Consider the following 18,894-nt stretch of genomic DNA (forward strand, 5'->3'; position numbering starts at 1 on the left):
ATAGCACACGGTAACAAACCGCCGATACAGACAACACACCATCTACCTCAACCATTCGCCTTGTAGAGACCTTAGTCTACCTCAAGAACTTTATAAAAATATAGGATGGGCTTCTTGACTTTTCTCCTCGGACTCTGGACTGGTTTTGGGGTTATGACTTGCAGAACATCCCCACAGAATCATGGCTGTACACAATCTACTAAGAAGTGGGCCAAAGGTGGTCTCGAGCCATCAAACACACCGCAGAGAATCTGGTCCTCGTCAGAGCCATCGGGGCAATCTTGGTGAGCATTGCACAGGAAGTGGGGGCTGGTGCAATTGCCGTCCATGCACTGGAACTGGCCGAGCCGGCAGAAGCGCTGTGGGCAAAGGGCCGGTTCGTCAGAGCCATCCGAGCAGTCTCTCTGCCCGTCGCATTTCCACCAGATGGGAATACACCTGCACAGAGAAAAGACAGCACTTCTCTGAGCAAAGCACAGGGTGGTAGAGGCTACCTGGAGAGAAGGCGTCAAAACTGAACCCCACGTAGTAACACGCTTGAGTTCCTTTACCATGGTGTGTTTTCGGAGAAAACGTAACTAGATGAGATGGACCAGGTTTGTTAAGACCCAAATTCATGCTGGAAAAATGCTTTGACCTAATGATTAAATTCCTGCCACAGAAAACAGTGGACTGTGTGTTTAGGGCTACAGTTCTGGTAGCAGGAACTGGTTGGGACTATCTGCTGGGGTGACGTAACAGACAAGTGGGTATTGGTTGGGAAGGTAGAGGGCACTTACACTTATTGAAAGCCTAGGTCAAGATGGATACATGCTAGATTCTTAATCTAAGATATTTTATTTAATCATCAAAACAATCTGCCACTGGATCTTAAATGCTGTGGTTTGCACTGATGTCTCCTCCTGACTTCGCTCTCTGACTCAGTCCCCCTAGTCATCAATGGTCTGTGGCCATGGTTAGGGAAATCATCTGTGGCCATGTTTTGTAACAGATACAAATAATCAAAAGTGGATTTAAATGTGTAATCCTGGATCCTCTGGCATAGTAACTAAGAAGCTAGGCTAGTATATGAGTGGGGAAGACAGAGAAATTCTATCACTTTTTTTTCAAATTTTTATTTAAATTCTACTTAATGGGTGCCTGGGGGGCTCAGTCAGTTAACCATCTGCCTTCCCCTCAGGTCAGGATCCCGGGGTCCTGGGATCGAGTCCGGCATTTGGCTCCCTGCTCCACAGGGAGCCTGCTTCTCCCTCTGCCCCTCCCTCTCTCTCTCTCTCATGAATAAATAAATTTTTAAAAATCTTAAAAAAAAAAAAAATTCTACTTAGTTAACATATAATGTAATATAGGCTTCAGGAGTAGAATTTAGTGATTCATCATTTACATATAACACGCAGTGCTCAGCACAATTGACTTCCTTAATCCCCATCATCCATTTAGACCATCCCCCACCCACCACCCCTCCAGCAACCTTCAGTTTGTTGTCTACAGTTAAAAGTCTTTTTTTTTAATTCAATTAATTAACATACAGTGCATTATTAGTTTCAGAGGTAGAGTTCAGTGATTCACCAGTTGTATATAACACCCAGTGCTCATTTTATCACGTGCCCTCCTTAATGCCCATCACCCAGTTACCCCAGCCTCCTAACCCGCACCTCCCCCAAGAAACCCTCAAGTTGTTTCCTATGATTAAGTCTCTTATGGGGTTTGTCTCCCTCTCTGATTTCATCTTGTTTTATTTTTCCCCTCCCTTCCCCTATGATCCTCTGTTTCTTAAGTGGTTTGCTTTCCTTTCTTTTTTTCCCCTTCCCCTATGTTCACCTGTTTTGTTTCTTAAATTCCATATATGAGTGAGATCATATGGTATTTGTCTTTCTCTGACTTACTTTGCTTAGCATAATATAGTCTAGCTCCATCCACATCACTGCAAATGACAACATTTCATTCTTGCTGATGGCTGAGTAATACTCTATTGTATATATACCACATCTTCCTCATCCATTCATCAGTCAATAATTTGGCTATTGTTGATAAGGCTGCTATAAACATCAGGGTGCATGTGTCCCTTCAAATCAGTATTTTTGTATCTTTTGAGTAAATACCTAGTAGAGCAATTGCTGGGTCATAGGGTAGTTCTATTTTTAACTTTTTGAGAAACCTCCATACTGTTTTCCACAGTGGCTGCACCAGTTTGCATTCCCACCAACATTGTAAGAGGGCTCCCCTTTCTCTGCATCCTCACCAACACCTGTTATTTCCTGTGTTGTTTTTTAGCTATTCTGACAGGTGGGAGGTGGTATCTCATCATGGTTTTGGTATGAATTTCCCTGATGATGAGTGATGTTGGGCATCTTTTCATATGTCTATTGGCCATTTGGATGTCTTTGGAAAAAATGTCTATTCGTGTCTTCTGCCCATTTCTTAACTGGATTATTTGTTTTTTGGGTGTTGAGTTTTGTAAGTTAATAGATTTTCGATACTGACCCTTTGTCAGAGAAATTCTACCACTCTTGAGGGCTGTTTTTCAATGTACAAATATACAGTCTTGGCCCTGACACCTAGGACAATTTATTAGAAATAAAAAACACACAGTTTCTAGCTTCCTCTCTACAGAAAAATACCTGCATCATTTTGGTTAACAAATTGCTTCTATTCATGGAAGAAATTATTTGAGTTTGGAGACTGAGATTCTTGGTGCATTCCAAATGAACCATATTAATTACCCAAAATCTTAATTCATTAGGAAACTCCCATCCCCTGGATCCTCAAAGTTCAATGTGTGTCCATCCAAGGGGATGGAGAGGCAGTAGGGTGAGGGAAGAGAGAGCCTTACTTTTCATTGTTGGCACACAGGAATTGGGTGCTGGAGCACCTGGGCAGGCAGAGGTTGATGTTACCCAAACGGAGGGTTTGGAAGTCATCTGGACACTCACAGGTGAATCCATTTCCTCCTGCCTTGATGAGGCAGAGATGAGAACAGCCACCATTGTTGGTACCACAGGGATTGTTCACTAGTAAAAGAAGGAAAATACAGTTAGTTCACTTAGAATATCAAACACAGGTGAGCTGATTGCCCATCTCATCAAACTAGTCACCGCTCAGTAAGAAAAATCGTATCCAAGTTTCATGCTTTTTCCAAAAATTCATAAATAGGACAGATGGTAGAACTGTAAGCAATGCTGTGCTTTGAGAAAACTGATCTATGAGCTACCAGAAGTGAGGCATACCCACTGGTGTTTTGGGCTAGAAAAGATGTGTTTCTCAAAGTCTTTGGACAGCAGGTGGGAAACTTAGCTTATATTCATGTGCCCAGAACCAGCAGTTTTAATTTCTAGCAGATGCCGTATTCTCTCATTCTTAAGAATACAGGCAACAGAAGTATGGCCAAGAATGAGATGGACAGGTGAACTGTGTAGCATCTTTACTAATTTTCTGGGTCACCACTTGGAGGTGAAGATTAATTTGAACTTTTTATAGATAGATAGATAGATACACATATATATGTGTGCATATATATTTCTTTTTAATTAAGTTAACTCTACGCCCAACATGGGGCTCAAACTCAGGACCCTGAAATCAAGAGTCACATGTTCTACCAACTGAACCAGCCAGGTGCCCCTAATTTGAACTTTTGCTAAAATAATATCAAGAATATTAACTTCCAGGGGGGGAAAAAAGCCCTGAATATCTTTATTTTGCCAATTCTCATTTTTCCTTACTTCTAAGTTTATCATGTTTTAACAAAACACCACAACAAAGCAGGCCCACAAAATCCATTCTATTCCCAAAGTAAATTCCAGACCTTTGCTAGATTATCTATAAATCATGAAATGGCTTTAACTACATGAGGAGGAATATTAAGTTCACAAAAAAAAAAAAATTATAATGAGACACTGTGTTGCTCTTAACATTATTACCTTCCTGATGACAAGCATAACATATGTTTAACACACAAAATGTCATATGCAAATAGGAATTTAATAAAGTATGTTTGATAATTATTGTAATTTTCTTTTAAACATTTCTATTTAATCAATCATTTTAATGGATTGATCTTGGTATTAGGGAATGATTGTTAATCTCTTAAGTGTTATAATTTATTGTGGTTACATAGGAAATGTCCTTATTTTTCAAAGGTGTTGTTATCTTAAGTATTTAGGGGTGAAATGTCATGACATTTTTAACCCATTTAATTTTTTTTATTTTTTATTTAAATTCAATTTAACATAGAGTGTATTATTAGTTTCAGCGGTAGAATTTAGTAATTCATCAGTTGTATATAACACCCAGCGCTTATTACATCAAGTGCCCTCCTTAACGCCCACCACTTAGTTACCTTTTCCCCCCAGCCCCCTCCCCTCCAGCAACCCTCAGTTTGTTTCCTAGGGTTCAGTGTCTCTTATGGTTTGTCTCCCTGATTCCAGCTTATTTTATTTTTCCATCCCTTCCCCTTTGTTCATCTGTATCTTAAATTCCACATGAGTGAAATCATATGGTTTTTGTCTTTCTCTAACTTATTTTGCTTAGCATAATAGCCTCCAGTTCTATCCACATCTTTGCAAATGCAAAGTTTCATTCTTTTTGATGGCTAAGTAACATTCCATTGTATTTATATACCACATCTTCTTCAACCATTCATCTGTCAGTGGACATCTGGGCTCTTTCCATAGTTTGGCTACTGTGGACATTGCTGCTATAAACATTGGGGTGCAGGTGTCCCTTCGAATCACTACGTTTGTAACCTTTGGATAAATACCTAGTGGTGCAATTGCTGGGTTGTAGGGTAGTTCTATTTTTCACTTTTTGAGGAACCTCCATCCTGTTTTTCACAAGGCTACAACCAGTTTGCATTCTCACTAACAGTGCAAGAGGGTTCCCCTTTCTTCACATCCTAGCCAACACTTGTTTCTAGTGTTTCTGCTTTTAGCCATTCTGACTGGTTCAGCCCACTTTAAAATATTTCAGTCTTCCCACCAAATACTTTAGCTCAGTAAATATCGCAACATAACAAGTGTTAATTCTTTTTTTTTTTAAGATTTTATTTATTCGAGACACAGAGATACAGAGAGAGAGAGAGCATGAGCAGGGGGAGAGGCAGAGGGTGAGGGAGAAGCAGGCTCCCCGCTGAGCCAGGAGCCCGATGTGGGGCTCAACCCCAGGACCCTGGGATCATGACCTGAGCCGAAGGCAGACGCTTAACCATCTGAGCCACCCAGGCGCCCCAACAAGTGTTAATTCTTATCAAAAACAAAAACCCAGATTGATCTTTAAGAATAAACCAGGTGTTAAGAAAAAAGTTATAAGCAGGTTTTCCCATATGTTTTGTAGAAAACATTACCAAGTAACACCATTCTCTTTATAAATGATGTTTAAAGAAATAAGAATGGCATGCAGAGAACCTAAAGCAACTGGGCCAAACTTCCGAAATCACATACTCACCAATTGGCTGCCTGTATGGATGATACACATGGATGTCAAATGGTTTATGTGTTGTGTTCACCAGCACAACCCTATCTGATCCATCATATTTGTTTCCCTTTTCAACTGTCCTTGTATTCCAATCCGTCCAATAAATAGTGTCTTCAAAAATGGTAATAGCAAAGGGGTGAGGCAGCGTCCTGTCGTATACCGTGTGCCGATGGTGGCCCTCCAAATCAGAGTACCTGGGGTAGAAGGAAGAGTCACTCAGTCAAATCAAGCTAACTCCTTTCTTCCAATGGCTTTAAGGACAGATGCACTGACAAATCAATTAATAAAATTCTACCTTCTAGGGGTAACTAAAGTCCAGATCCTCCCCCAAACTCCTAGACTCTAATTAAAACAAAAACTAAACTTAAAAACATATTTTGACTGAACAAAAGATGTAAAAATTGAAAAAGCCATGCTTAAAAAATAGGAAAAGCCACAGAGAGTTCAATAATCTCTCATTCCTAACCATGGCTGCTTTCCTGCAGATAGAGCTGGTTCAGCTCTTATTATATTGTATTAATACATATATTATAATATACTAACTCAGATACAGTATAGGCCTGCAGGCTTTACTCTGCTTACCGTGGCAGCACATTTATTATTAATCATGCCCTAGGCACTATTGATCAATACTTTTCCAGACAAATAAAATTCCAGAAGAGGTTTTCTGATTTCAAGGTATCACAGCGCATCCACAGCCAGATTTCTAGTCCTTCCAATTCCAATGTCTCCCTCGTTACTATGAGTCTACATCAAAATACTGGTATTTTTATATTTTACAATTTTAGAGTAGACCCTAAAACTCAAACAGGAGGTGGAGTGAGTTAGCTGCTTAGAATTCTGATGTTAGCCATACAATATTAAAAATACTCTCCAAAATATGACAATTTATGGTAACTTACGGAAACCATAGGAAAACTTCAAGACCTTCTTGGCCAATGTTACAGGTTAATTACATCTCAGTTTTAGAAACAAAAAGTTTAAAAAGGGGATACGGAAATTAAGATGAGTTGAGCACTAAGCTGTCTACAATAGGAGAGAGATTACTACCTCCATTTTCTAGGCGAAAAAAATAAAAAGAAGTGAAAGTACCAGGACAAAAACCTGATGAATCCAGCTTCAACATTTCACACTCTTTCTACTATACCATAACCACAGAGCTCAGTGAATTGCCTATAGGCAGTTTTAGTTAGAAATGACTTCAGAGTGACTTCTAACACACATGCCAGTTAGAAGCTACGTAGGAATAACACACTAGCAACACAAGCCCTAGTGTTTGGAATAAACGGTTGCTTGGTTTACTTTATCCTTTTCTGTGTACATACTCAATGTAACCCAGGTGGGCATCTGCCCAGTAGAGTAGATCATTGGTGTAATCAATGGTGATGCCATTGGGCCACTCTATCTTGGTAGAGATAATCACAGACTTATTCGTTCCATCCATGCCTACTCTCCCAATGTATGCTTGGTAAGCCCAGTCTGCCCAGTAGACATGCCTATTGGAAGAAACACAAAGGGTCAGTCCCTGAAGCCAAAAGAAGTCAGCAGCCAAAAGACATAGCTCTTCTCCAATTAGAGAAATAGAATTTATATTCTACAGAGTCTCTCAGAAAGGGAAAAAAAAAAAACAGAAAATAATCTAAAAAGGAATGATGTATAGGAAATGCTCAAGAATGAACATGATTAACTGGGCATTTCAGTGGATTTGACATGTAGAGTCCAGGAAAGGTGGGTTTTTTGTTTTGTTTTGTTTTTTTTAACCATAATTTTCTCTGCATGCAACCAAAATAGGTGACTTGAAAAGTGAAATGGTGTGTCATGGCAAAGAAAACAGAACAGCTGATGAATATCATTTGAGTACACCATGCTTCTACCCATTATAACTAAACCATTTACCAGTTAGGAAAAGCAGAAGTCAAATCCCAGCAAGATATTGGCCTTGAGATAACTACGTGAACAGCCTTTTTGGTGACAGAGGCAGAATATGGGCATGAGAGAAGAGCCCAAGATTACAGGGAGACAATACCCATATTGCGGGTGAAGGGCAATTCCTCTGGGATGATCAAAGCAGAAGGTATTGTTGTCATCCACGCAGTGCTCGGCCAACTTGCGGCGGTATCGACCATCAAGGTCAGAGACAGAGAGGCAATTCAGGTAGGCATCCACCCAATACAGCTTTCTGAAATGGAGAGCCAGGAGTTACGAATACAGACGTTTTGCTTGTGAAACGGTATACAGTCAGCCACCGAATTTCCTATCCAAGCTATGGTGGAATCACAAAGATAGCTGTTAGAAGGCACTTTCCCCCACGAAAACAGGGGCATGCGGAAACAGGAAATTGACTTTCCTGCAAAGAAGCAACAGAAGATTCAAGAGTGAGCTACAATTCCCACTTTAAAGGGGTTGTCACATAGGGAATTCTGGGGCCACACCTCACACAAGGATTCTGACTTTACTTTCTTAATGCAGCATAAGCATGCCGCCCAGGCAATGTAAAGGCTTAGAGGAGTAAGGGTATGGAAGGGAGAGCAATTAGCAATTTAAATGGTAGAGCCAAGGAAACAGACTTGTCTAAGTGAATTATTGAGACTGCACGAAGGAACTCTGACTTATGTCCACAAGCTTAGATTCAATTCTCTATTAAGATAAAAACATGGTTACAATATATTTTTTAAAACCATTTTAACTTTTAAAAGCTCCTCAGTATTTTCTTACCTGGCGACCCAGTCTACAGCCAGACTTTCTGCAGCTGGTAGTTTGTGGTTTATGACTGTCTCCCTGTTTGTCTTATTCAGAAACATTCTCTCAATGACTTTATTCTCTGTATCAATCCAATACAATCTCTTTTCTACTCGGTCAAAATCCAGGGCCACAGCATTGCCCAGCCCTTGCAAAATGAGGGAGTAAAAATGGCCATCTGTAGTGAGATTTCTCAAATAGTAACGGTTGCTAAAGATGAGATAGGGCTCGATGTTACTGTTCTGCCGGCAGCTCTTTCCATCTGGTTCTCGGATGTAGCCTGGGGCACACTTACAGATGTAGGAGCCCATTACATTCTCACACTTCTGACTACAGACAAAGGGCGTCTCCTTGCATTCATCAATATCATCACAACTCCGTTTGTCAGACATAAGCTTATAACCAGGACGACAAGAACAGTAGAAACTGGTGAGGGTGTTGGTGCAGTTTTGGTCACAGCCACTGAGCCAAGGGTCATTGCACTCGTTAATGCCTGTAAGTAAAAGACAGGTATTAGAGAAGCTAAAATGTCCAAAACAGACCTACCAGAATGGTCTGAAGTCAAGCTTCCCACTGGACAGCCCACTTCTAATGAATCATGCTAAAAGAAGACAGACAATAGGGTCTTCTAAAGGCCACAGATATTCAAAAGTCCCTATTTTTCAACTTCCTCCCCAACTTAATCCTTCACCAGTGGTTTTAACGACTAATATAATGAACAAGCTTATGTTTGACTTCTAATCCTACACCCGCCCATCTCCTTGTAACCAATAATTTAAAAAGTAACGTGGCAGGGGAGCGGAGAAAGAAGAGCAAAAGAAAAGAGCCTGGCCAGTGGTGTGCTGGTAAAACAGATCTCAGGGGTGGGGGGATGCTGTGATTTGTAGCATCTTCCATTTCGGCAGTGCGACTCTCATACCAGGGCCAATTTCAGGTTGCCAGGGTAACCTCACTGGACATGTTGCTGGGAAGAGATGCATATATTTGGCTCTCACAAGATAGGATGAGCCGCCCAGCAGTCCACTGGGTGTCCTCCTGGCTGGTCCTGTGACACATGGCCAAGCTTACCCAGAAACTATCTACACAGGGAAGAGAACATGTTCCTATTAATTCCCTATTTTATAAATGCTCAACTGGTTTACCCACAGAGGTTGACTCTCCCCTTCAATCACCTGAAGATGAAAATGAACAAGCAAAGGAATCCTAGCAGAAGGAGAGCTCAGACAAGTCATTTCAAGGGTTCACACTGTTTGTCCTTTTTAACAGTGGTGTTAACTCCTAATGGTATGAATTTGCTCATCCTTTATTTTCAAATCACTGCCTAACTGATGAATTAGCCTAAAAATGTTTGTGTACTAACCTCATATACTAAGAAACACTTGCCTTTTGATAGACAAACAACAGTACTTTTCTGGGAATATTCTATTTAGAGGACAGACTAGAAAGTCCCAGTGAGTCACAAAGGGTTGAGAATCCACGTTCGGTTTCCCTGTTTTCCTTTTCCCAAATCTTCTGTTATACTCACCACATCCTTTCTCATCACTGTTATCTAAACAGTCATCTAGGTGGTTGCAGACTTCCACCATATCGATGCAGTTCCCATTGTCACACTTGAACTGATGAGGGGGACACGTGGTCTCTGGAGTGTGGCACAGGTGCTCCAGCTCATCAGACCCATCTCTACAATCGTTTTCCCCATCACACATGTACTGCTTATAAATGCACAGCCCGTTCTGACAGGTAAACTGGTTCTCGCTGCAGGTGGGGTAGGAGCAGTTCCTCTCATCACTGTAGTCCCCACAGTCATTGCGCCGGTCACACCTGTGTAATGAGACCCGGGACCACTCTTGGAGAGGCAGACAAGTCTCAACTATCACCCACTTAGGGCTTTCTACCTCCTCCACCTACCTGAATGTCAAGCCAACCATTTCAGTAACAAGATCACCCATGTCCTTAGTTCCCTCTCTCCCAGAATCGCTATCCACCCCACCAACCTCCAGCTCTAGAAGAATCTAATATTTAGCATTCCATATGATTTCCCCAGGTGCTGGTTGCTGCCATTAGAAATGTTGACCTAGAGATATTAAAAATCACTGCATTCATTTCTAAGCAGTTGACAAATTAATTAAACACAAATTTAGAGTTTTGGTGTTTATCAGATCTATTCATCAGACAATGAGATGACTTATGGGCACAGGCAATATCCTCAGCAGCCAGATGATAGAAGTGCCCATACCCAAGTGAACATATATTATACATGATAAGATCATTATGTGTCCTTGGGCGCCTGGGTGGCTCAGTCGGTTGAGCGACTGCCTTCGGCTCAGGTCATGATCCTGGAGTCCCTGGATCGAGTCCCGCATCGGGCTCCCTGCTCGGCAGGGAGTCTGCTTCTCCCTCTGACCCTCCCCCCTCTCCTGCTCTCTCTATCTCATTCTCTCTCTCTCAAAAGAAATAAAAAAAAAAAAAAAAGATCATTATGTGTCCTCTAAGAATGCATACCTTCCGATCGGAGTAATGTTTGCATTGTCCTGTTCCTTCCACCTTTAATCACAATACCCTGCCACCTACCATGAGATGTGAGTAGTCATGGTGCTGGGAAAGCAGGAAAACTAGTAGGACAGCATGGGCTGTTGACCAAGGAACAAGGCATTTCCTAGTCCTATTTGGGGACCTAACACTCCCAGGCATCACAAGGACAATATAGTTTCCCTGAAATTCTGTAAGCCTGACTGCTCTTTCTTCTCTACATTATTCCAAAATCCCCTGAAAATTATGATTACTGAATGGGTTCCTGCTGACAGTAACAAAACATAAGCATAAAGGAATCATAGAATTCACAATATAGGAATTAAGTATAAAGGAATCTTGGATAAGGATTGGCAAAGCTCATGTTTGACAATTAATAAAGGGATTTACCATGGAAGGCACAGGTGCTGGAGGCAGAGCATTAAAAGATGTCAAGGTACCAAAGCTGAATGTGGTCAATTTTACGACTGATCTATGGTCAGGTCACTAAGCAGCAATGCCATCCACAAACCTAGGATGCTGGCAAAGTGACTTATAACAAAATGTGTGCATGTAACTGTAAAGAAAGTTGCGATCAGAGCAAGCTGGTTCAGCCCCATTTGGTCTCCTGGGAGCTGTTTAACTCATTTCCAAATGATTTGAAACATCAATGCTTTCTTTCCTCTAGTTTAGATCCAACTCAAAAGGAAAAAAAAAAAAGTCAGTTAGAAAAGCAAATCAGAAAGTTTTTGGACATAATTAACATCAATATTCCAGCAAGCTGCTCACAACTCAGTCTTATCCAGGTTCTTCAGCAGCTTCAGTAATGAGCCAAGAGGAGAAAAGTCAGTAGGAAAAATGATCCCCTGTACCACCTACCAAATAGGGAAACATACATTCTGCCAAGCAAGCAAAAGTGCACATTAACAGGGCTCTAAGTAGCAGCTACTGGCACCCCAAGCAAACAGAATCTGTAGTTATTTTAGACCCTATAGCTCAGGTTTCCAGAGAAACAGTATTTTTTCTGTTCTGCCATAGCCCTTGGCTAAAGCAATTCAGAAAGCTCAGCCAAAACAAAACAAACAAACAAAAAACGGGGTGAGAGAAAGGGAGAAGGTAGGAGGAATGGAGGGAGGGAGGATGGAAGGGAAAAAGAAGGAACAAAGAAAGGAAAAGATGAAATCAGTAAAAGTCTGGTAGGATGGGCTAAGTCAGCTGCAAGTTCACAGTAATCATGGAATAATGAAGAAAGAGCTCAGAAAGTTCAGAAAGGAAGTAGAGAGAACCTAGAATCTGATAAAAATTAAGACCTGATACAGATCTCTTCCGTAGCTCCTAAGGCTAGGTTTCCAGAACGTATTTCAAACTGATGGTACTAAATATCTACTGAATTCAGCAGAACAAATAGCAGTAGAGCATACTAGAACCCTTGAGCAAGTAGGGAGAAAATACAGATAAGGATTTATGCGCTTTCCCTTACAAAAACTTACGATCTACAGGACACATCCCTATCAGTTAAATACAGACAAAGCAGAGTGAAATACGGTTTCACTACAAAAGGAGACAGCTGTGTCTCCAGACTGTCTCCAGAGTGTCAATACTACCACCAACAGCAGTGTCTGCTTGAGCTTCATCACTACCATTTTTTGGTCATAATGCCAAGCCCCTGTGCCTTCTGTAGTACTCACAGAACATGACGTAACCTTCTCTGCCTTCCTCAGGACTACCATCATGAACACACAGCTCTGCACCACACTGGATTCCAGCAGCACCACAGGGCCTGTGGAGGGGCTGCCTGCCCCTCAGCCAATGGTCCCAGAAGCTCTGCTGCTTCATATAGCTTCTCCATGTCTTTCCTTAGCAGGCGATAAGCTGACAGGTCTTGTTGCTGTCGGTACACATGTACGTCCTTTCACAGTCCTTGGCATGTGCACTATCTCTTCTTAGCTCCAGTTCTATGTGTCCAAGTGCCTAATACGTATTTCCACCGCAGGAAGTCCCACTACATCAAACTCACTGTCTGCCTGGAGCAAACTCCCTCCTGGGCTCCCCTACTTTTGTTAATGTTCTTGCTATGCCCCTAGTCCATCAGGATTGAAACCTCACATCATTTTTCTTCCCAACTTCCCTATATATCCAAATTTTTGCCAAGTGGGGATAGTGAGAAGTTAGGGCACCAAAAAAAGGGGATAAACCTTTGGAATGGCCCATTTGGAGAAAATGATAAGAAATCAAGCAACAGAATATTACAGGAGAGGTCCCCAAAACTGGCAGGCTGTGCACTAGATCTATTTGACCTGCAGTGTTCTTAGAATTTTAAATTTTGTTGCCAGCATTTAAAATCAGAATATTTAGGGGCACCTGGGTGGCTCAGTTGATTAAGCATCTGACTCTTGATTTCAGCTCAGGTCATGATCTCAGTTGTGAGATTTAGTCCCGCATCGGGCTCCATGCTGAGCATGGAGCCTGCTTAAGATTCTCTCCCTCTCCATCTGTCCCTCCACTCCTCCTCCCCTCCCCCGTCTCCCTCAAAAAAATAAAAAATAAATAATAAATAAAATCAGAGTATTTAATATGAAAATCCAGATTTCCATTTCTCTCAAAATAGAACAGCACTCCTGTGCAATGTTGAACGGCATGCACATCTCTTAGCTAGAACATGCTCTCTCAGTTCACCTCACCTGCTTCTCCCCATTGTCTCACTGGCTCTAAGCCTAAGCGCCAAGCTCCATTTATGATCATGCTTGTACTGTTATTTTTCTTATAGCAAAGAGAAAAAAATGAAGTATATCTTGTACCCATGCCTCTACTCCAAGTGGAAAACCAAGAGTGTCACCTGCTTCAAGAAATAATTTTCTTATATCAAGCACACCTCATTCATCTCGGTGGCCCTCTGTGCAAGGTTACATTATGCCTTGCATGAGCCATAAGCCCTTTTACCATCATGGGCCCTCTCCTCCACGAACATATTAAAAATTGTATTTAATGATCACATTGATATAAAGGCAGATATATTAATATTATATATTAAAATACTCTCTTTGATCTAAACTTTCTCATTTCCATAGGCCACTAAAAGTACAATGGATCCTAGGCATTGTGGCCACCATGCCTAATGGATAAGTTAGCCCTGCCCCTGTGGATATTTGAGGTTACTGGGAAATTTTTTAAGCCTCAATTCACCTGTATGAGTGTGGGACACACAATCCATTACTACAGGTGAAATCATTTCCAGAGCAAGATCTCCTGGTGCAATTCTGATGCTCATCATAGCCATCGGTACAATCCGCATCACCATCACAGACCCAGGATTGGGGAATGCACTTCCTGGATGGAGGCACATTATTTGCACAGAGAAACTCAGAACTTGAGCAGTTGTGACTGTCTGAAACCCAAAGCACACAAGAAACAGAAACCACATGAAAACTCAGGCTAGTAGTCAAATTCATTCTGAACCATTTCCCTTGCTTTACATTACTTAATAGTCTGAGGGATGAAAGGAAATTAGAGTACAACAGGTAGACAAATTGCATTATTATCATAATAACAGATTATAATAAAAAATACCTTCAAAATTCCATTTTAATTGCTCTGGACCTTGGAAGTAAGAAATAAACATAATAGAACACCTCACTTAGGGGCGCCTGGGTGGCTCAGTCCTTAAGCGGGAAGCCTGCTTCTCCCTCTCCTGCTCACCCTGCTTGTGTTCCCTCTCTCGCTGTCTCTCTGTCAAATAAATAAATAAAATCTTAAAAAAAAAAAAAACCCTCACATAGTTTTCCATAAAATTAATGTAAAATCATATTTTTCCCTTAGAGCTTCAGAAAACAACTCCCGTTTTGTTACTTGTATACCAAAAATGCCTTATACTTGGTAAAAATTTTTGGTTAACAAAGTGTAATCACAAAAACACAATGTGAGATAGGTATTTTTATGCCAATTCTACAGATAAAAACTGAAGCTCAAACTAGGTGGCTCCAAGTCACAGAACTTTCTAAAGACCTAGGGCTTCAAACGTAGGTCTTTTTTCTCCAAATTTAGGCTTTTTCAACTACATTACAGCTACCACTCAAGTACAATTAGGACATATAGGAGGGGAATATGGCAACAAGACTTGTCAGAAACCATGACAGTGTTAGGAAAGAGATGAGATGCTAACATATAATCATTAATGCCTGCAGAATAAAAGAACTGGCATTTTATCCAATCTCATTGTGGATGAATGGGAGACAAGAGAGGGGGTGTCTTGGTGAGGGGAGGTGGGAGAAGTACAGTCTGTGTTTGTGCAGCTGCCAACTACCCATTTCAATTTGGAGTACATGTGGAGCTACAGACAGCCACCAAAGTCAATGACATATGGGGCTACAGTGAAATGCAAACATCAGGGAGCCATTGTTTTTATTGCTGACCTTGGAAAGACACTCTTCTAAGACATCTTAGCTAAGAGTTCCATGCTCTGTTGGTAATGGAAAATGGTGTTCCATGGTCTGGTCCACAAACCACTCAAAAGGAAGAGCCCACCCTCTACCTATTCCTCAAAATAACAGCAATAAGGCAAGAGATGAAACTGGAGGCACAGTTAATTGCTACACTGTTTAAAGGGGCTATTAAGCTTGGCCAATTGAGTTCTCTTCATCTGCTCCAGAAGTGTAGGACATTATCTGTTAGCTATATGCAAGAGAAAGACAATAAACATCAAAATCATTTTTTATCAGATTTTAAAGTGTTTAAGTGGATGCTATCAAACAATTTTGGAGTGGAAAAATAAAGGTAACATTTTATCAGCATGCAATCAATTAAAGAGGAATCTGCCTGACAGTCATACTCTCCAAAGGCACAAAAATCATCTCCCGAGTTTCCTTGGAATGTCACTCTGCAGAGGAATGAATGGTTTCTCTTACCACAGTGGTGCCTTTCATCCTCATCACTCATGTCCCCGCAGTCATTATCCCCATCACAGATCCATTCCCTTCGAATGCACCTCCCACTGTCACACTTGAACTCGTTACTTAAGCATGTTGCTTCAAGGTACTCTGAGAAAAGGTAAAAAACAAGTCTCAGGGAAAAAAGTGGTTTGCAGTCCAAAAAATCTTAGGAGAAGCCTGTTATTGCATGGGCTGTCTAAAAAACCTGACTCAGAGCATTAGCTAGCTATGTACAGCTATGCTGGGTCCTCCAAGGAGGCTGGTCCCAGTGACCAGCGCTCCGAGACTGAAGTAGTTGATTGATGGTGCAAAGCCCTTATTATTTTTTGTTACTAGGATGTGATTTGGTATTTCTTTATAGGTATGATAGAGAAATAATAGTCTTTTCCCAAGAGGGTATAAATTACCATTTCATTTTTAAGTCTACTTTTCATCCCAAAACATTTTGTTTGATGCAAACTATCCCCCCAGTATGCCTGATCCCCATTTCCCTGCTCTCTTTTTGCTTTTTTCCATAGCACTTACCACATTTCAACATGCTATACAATTTACTATCTGTTTGGTTGCCTGTGTCCCCTCACTAGAATATAAGCCCCATATAGACAGGGATCTTTGACTTATTCACTGATATAGCCCCAAAGTGCCTAGAATATAAGTGCTCAATATATATTTGTTGAATTAAACTGATAAGACACCCTTATGCTTTAAATTAGTCATCACTGACTCAAATTCTTTCCTCATAACCCCACATGTCCTTATCAACTATTTGTCATAGGCCCATACACACAGGGTTCCCTCAAAATTAACCTCAGGCAAAAGTAAATTAAATTTTAACCATTAAAAATACAACACAGTAATATCAGGAAGGAGAAACATTTCTCCTTTCACAAGCTGCTAAGAAAGGAGTGTGTATCACCACAACCTTTTTTAAGAGACATAGCCCTTCTGACATAAAAACACCACTTCTAGAAATCTAGCCTAGAACAATCTTCCCACATATGCACAAAGAGGTTTCTAAAAGGAAGTTTGTTTAAATAAATAAATAAATAGGTGTTCATTCCAGCATAATTTTTCATAGTGAAAAAATGAAAACAACCTAAACATCCATCAGTTAGGAAAAGGAAAAGACACTTGGGCCGTCCATACGTCAGAGTAATATTCAGCAGTGCAAAGGAATATGTAGATCTGTGTTCGCTAACACGCGGACAAGTGTTGTTAAGCTGAAAGGGGCAAAATTGCAGAAAAATACGTATAGTAAGGTAGCTATTTGTGTTTTAAAATCTACATATTAGGATATACAGAAAAAGGTAAGGAAAACTCACACTCATCCCTCACATTGATCATCTCTGGGGAGTGAGATTAGAGAAGGCTGAGAAAATGGAAATTTTGCTTTTTTGTATACATTTTATGACTTCTTTAAAATAATACTCCTGCATATTATGAGAATGTACTCATAAATATGACAGGCAGTTGGTACCACTTACTGACTTTGGTTCCCATGGAGGAGTTTAGAAACTGTACTTACTCTTCACATATTTGAACCAATCATTCATATGTTGAAACCGAGCTCTAACACTATTCGACTCACTTAACAGTTATGTATTTCCATTACAGATCCTCAAAACTCTACATGTCCTTTGCTGTCTACAAAACTTTCAGTATTGGGGAAAAATAACTTGGCAAAGAGCTTCAAATACCACTCTCCTGAGAGAGACTAGGGATAGAAAATAGTCTAAATTCAGCTGTAAAACTATAAAAATGGTACTAAGAAAATACCCCCCAAATAAAAAGTTTTTTATATAATGATTGTTTTGCAGATGATTATATTACAGTGGAGGAAAAATAAAAGCCATCTAAATGCTTAAAATGGAGTCAGTTAACTCAAAGATAATACAACCACTCAATGGAATATTATACTGCCATTAAAAAGGAGTATGAAGACTGCATAACAAGGGTCAGCAAACTTTCTCTTAACCAGACGGCAAGTGTTTTGGGCTCATAGGATATACGTTCTCTGTCGCTCCTACCTCACACTGCCACGGTAGCACAAAAGTAGTCATAGACGGTATGCTGCTGCATTTTAACAAAACTTTATAAAGACAAGCAGCTGGCCATGGCCATAGTTTGCAGACTGATTTATTAACATAAAAAAGCAGTGACAGTTATGTTTAAAAAAAAAAAGTGCATGGATATAGATTAGAACTTGTAAAGGTTAACAGCAGCCTCCAAATACAAACAGGTACTAGTGCCTCCAGGAATACAACCAGAGGGTCCCTGCAACTTCTTGAGAAACTCAGATGGCCACGGGACCTTCCCTCATAAGCTGGTACACAGACCAGGCGGAGGATGTGTGCCCATAAAATGCCCCGTCCCCATATATACGATCATTCCAATCACTTTTGAATCCTCCAAAAGCCTTGTGGGCCAGAACTCAACCTAATTCAGAAATTCCAATTCACAGTCAATTAAAATTAACTGAGTTCTACAAGCCAGGCACAGTATTAGGTGCATCACCAACATAATCTCATTTCATGGGCATCGGTCGGCAGCCTCCATACGCTGATCCCTCCCCACACCAACAGGTTTTCAATGGCTGTCTGCTGAGTGGTTTCATCCTCTTAGCTGACAACAGGAGCAGGAGCACAAAGAGTGGGCAGGCGTGATCCCAGTCTGTATTTGGAAGTAGTGGAACAGTTTCTCTAGTTGCACTGTAACGCTTGTCATGTTTGCTTACTCTCTTACCGCAACTGGCAGGTTCATCAGAGCCATCAGGACAATCTCCTTCCTCATCACAGTACCAGTGTCTAGGGATACAACGTCCAGATGTGCAGGGAAACTCGTCACTGCTGCACGTGTGAGAAGCTGAGGATGGAGGTAAAACCCAGGAGTAAAACACAAGCTTGTTCCCATCAGTCTTAACCATCTGCCCATCTCTCTGAAGTAGGTAACCGGTGCCAGGGAAGGAAGACTGAGGCCTGGGAAAAGGGCTTTATATAAGCTTTCCATGGGGACGAAGGGGTGGGTGGGGGAGAGAAGGAAGACAATACTGTTCCAGTTTTCCAGAATTTTTCTTTCTAGATTCTAGAAGCCCAACAATAAGTTGTATTTGTTAGAAATATCAAAGAAATATCTTTTTGAGGGGCGCCTGGGTGGCTCAGTCGTTAAACGTCTGCCTTCGGCTCAGGTCATGATCCCAGGGTCCTGGGATCGAGCCCCGCATCAGGCTCCCTGCTCAGCAGGAAGCCTGCTTCTC

General features: G+C 41.0%; 1 protein-coding gene across 1 annotated transcript in view; it reads right to left on the reverse strand.

Moving 5' to 3' along the window:
• The window catches only part of LRP2 (LDL receptor related protein 2), a 197,528-nt gene that overhangs the window by 38,648 nt on the left and 139,986 nt on the right, over positions 1–18,894 (reverse strand). The window contains exons 46-55 of the mRNA XM_021702805.1: positions 18,384–18,503; positions 15,618–15,749; positions 13,900–14,101; positions 9,734–10,029; positions 8,185–8,701; positions 7,496–7,648; positions 6,795–6,965; positions 5,440–5,663; positions 2,834–3,011; positions 242–438 (exon numbers count right to left, since the gene is read on the reverse strand). Of these exons, the coding sequence (XP_021558480.1) occupies positions 242–438; positions 2,834–3,011; positions 5,440–5,663; positions 6,795–6,965; positions 7,496–7,648; positions 8,185–8,701; positions 9,734–10,029; positions 13,900–14,101; positions 15,618–15,749; positions 18,384–18,503 (2,190 nt within the window). The remainder of the gene's footprint in view (positions 1–241; positions 439–2,833; positions 3,012–5,439; positions 5,664–6,794; positions 6,966–7,495; positions 7,649–8,184; positions 8,702–9,733; positions 10,030–13,899; positions 14,102–15,617; positions 15,750–18,383; positions 18,504–18,894) is intronic.

Source organism: Neomonachus schauinslandi, chromosome 3 (genome assembly GCF_002201575.2).
Source record: "Neomonachus schauinslandi chromosome 3, ASM220157v2, whole genome shotgun sequence".
NCBI classification, from domain to species: domain Eukaryota; kingdom Metazoa; phylum Chordata; class Mammalia; order Carnivora; family Phocidae; genus Neomonachus; species Neomonachus schauinslandi.